Here is a 517-nt window from a genome sequence, read left to right as displayed (position 1 = left end):
CTGCTGCAACCAATTAAAAATACTATGCTATATTTTACCATCTAATTTGCTGCAGCAGCCAATCTTTTTTTCAGTATAGGAACTAATTACTATAATATTAGTTGGAAATAACTATAATTAATTAAAAGTAACTAATCACAAAAATGGATTGATTTATGTTTTGACACACATATGGAAGTTAAAAATAATAAAATGTTATTGAATTCAAGAGATTGGGTTGCTATTGCTCCTTTGATATCTAACAGAGTGTAGATCAATTAATAAAAGTAATATGTTTTTGACATTATATCTTATTTTTACTTTGATTCTGATATCAGCTTTAGCCGTGCGATTCGCCACAAAACGTTTCATAGGCGAATACGATTGCACCACCGACAGAATCTATCGAGTCGACAATCATCTGGGATCTTCGTGGGAAATAGCGGATCCTCCCGGAAATCCACCCGCCTCCGTCGAGCCGAAATTACGATGGGCCGACGTGATAGTTCTCGTTTATTCGGTAACGGACCGGGTCAGC

General features: G+C 36.2%; 1 protein-coding gene across 1 annotated transcript in view; it reads left to right on the top strand.

The window, feature by feature from the left end:
• The window catches only part of LOC108725231 (ras-related and estrogen-regulated growth inhibitor), a 4558-nt gene that overhangs the window by 1867 nt on the left and 2174 nt on the right, over positions 1–517 (top strand). Inside the window, exon 2 of the mRNA XM_018452118.1 lies at positions 318–515. Coding sequence (XP_018307620.1) covers positions 318–515 — 198 coding nt within the window. The remainder of the gene's footprint in view (positions 1–317; positions 516–517) is intronic.

Source organism: Mycetomoellerius zeteki, unplaced genomic scaffold, assembly GCF_001594055.1.
Source record: "Mycetomoellerius zeteki isolate Tzet28-1 unplaced genomic scaffold, Tzet1.0 scaffold332, whole genome shotgun sequence".
Taxonomy (NCBI): domain Eukaryota; kingdom Metazoa; phylum Arthropoda; class Insecta; order Hymenoptera; family Formicidae; genus Mycetomoellerius; species Mycetomoellerius zeteki.
Note: the sequence above shows the minus strand (reverse complement) of the source record. Positions and strands in the feature narration are given on the sequence as shown.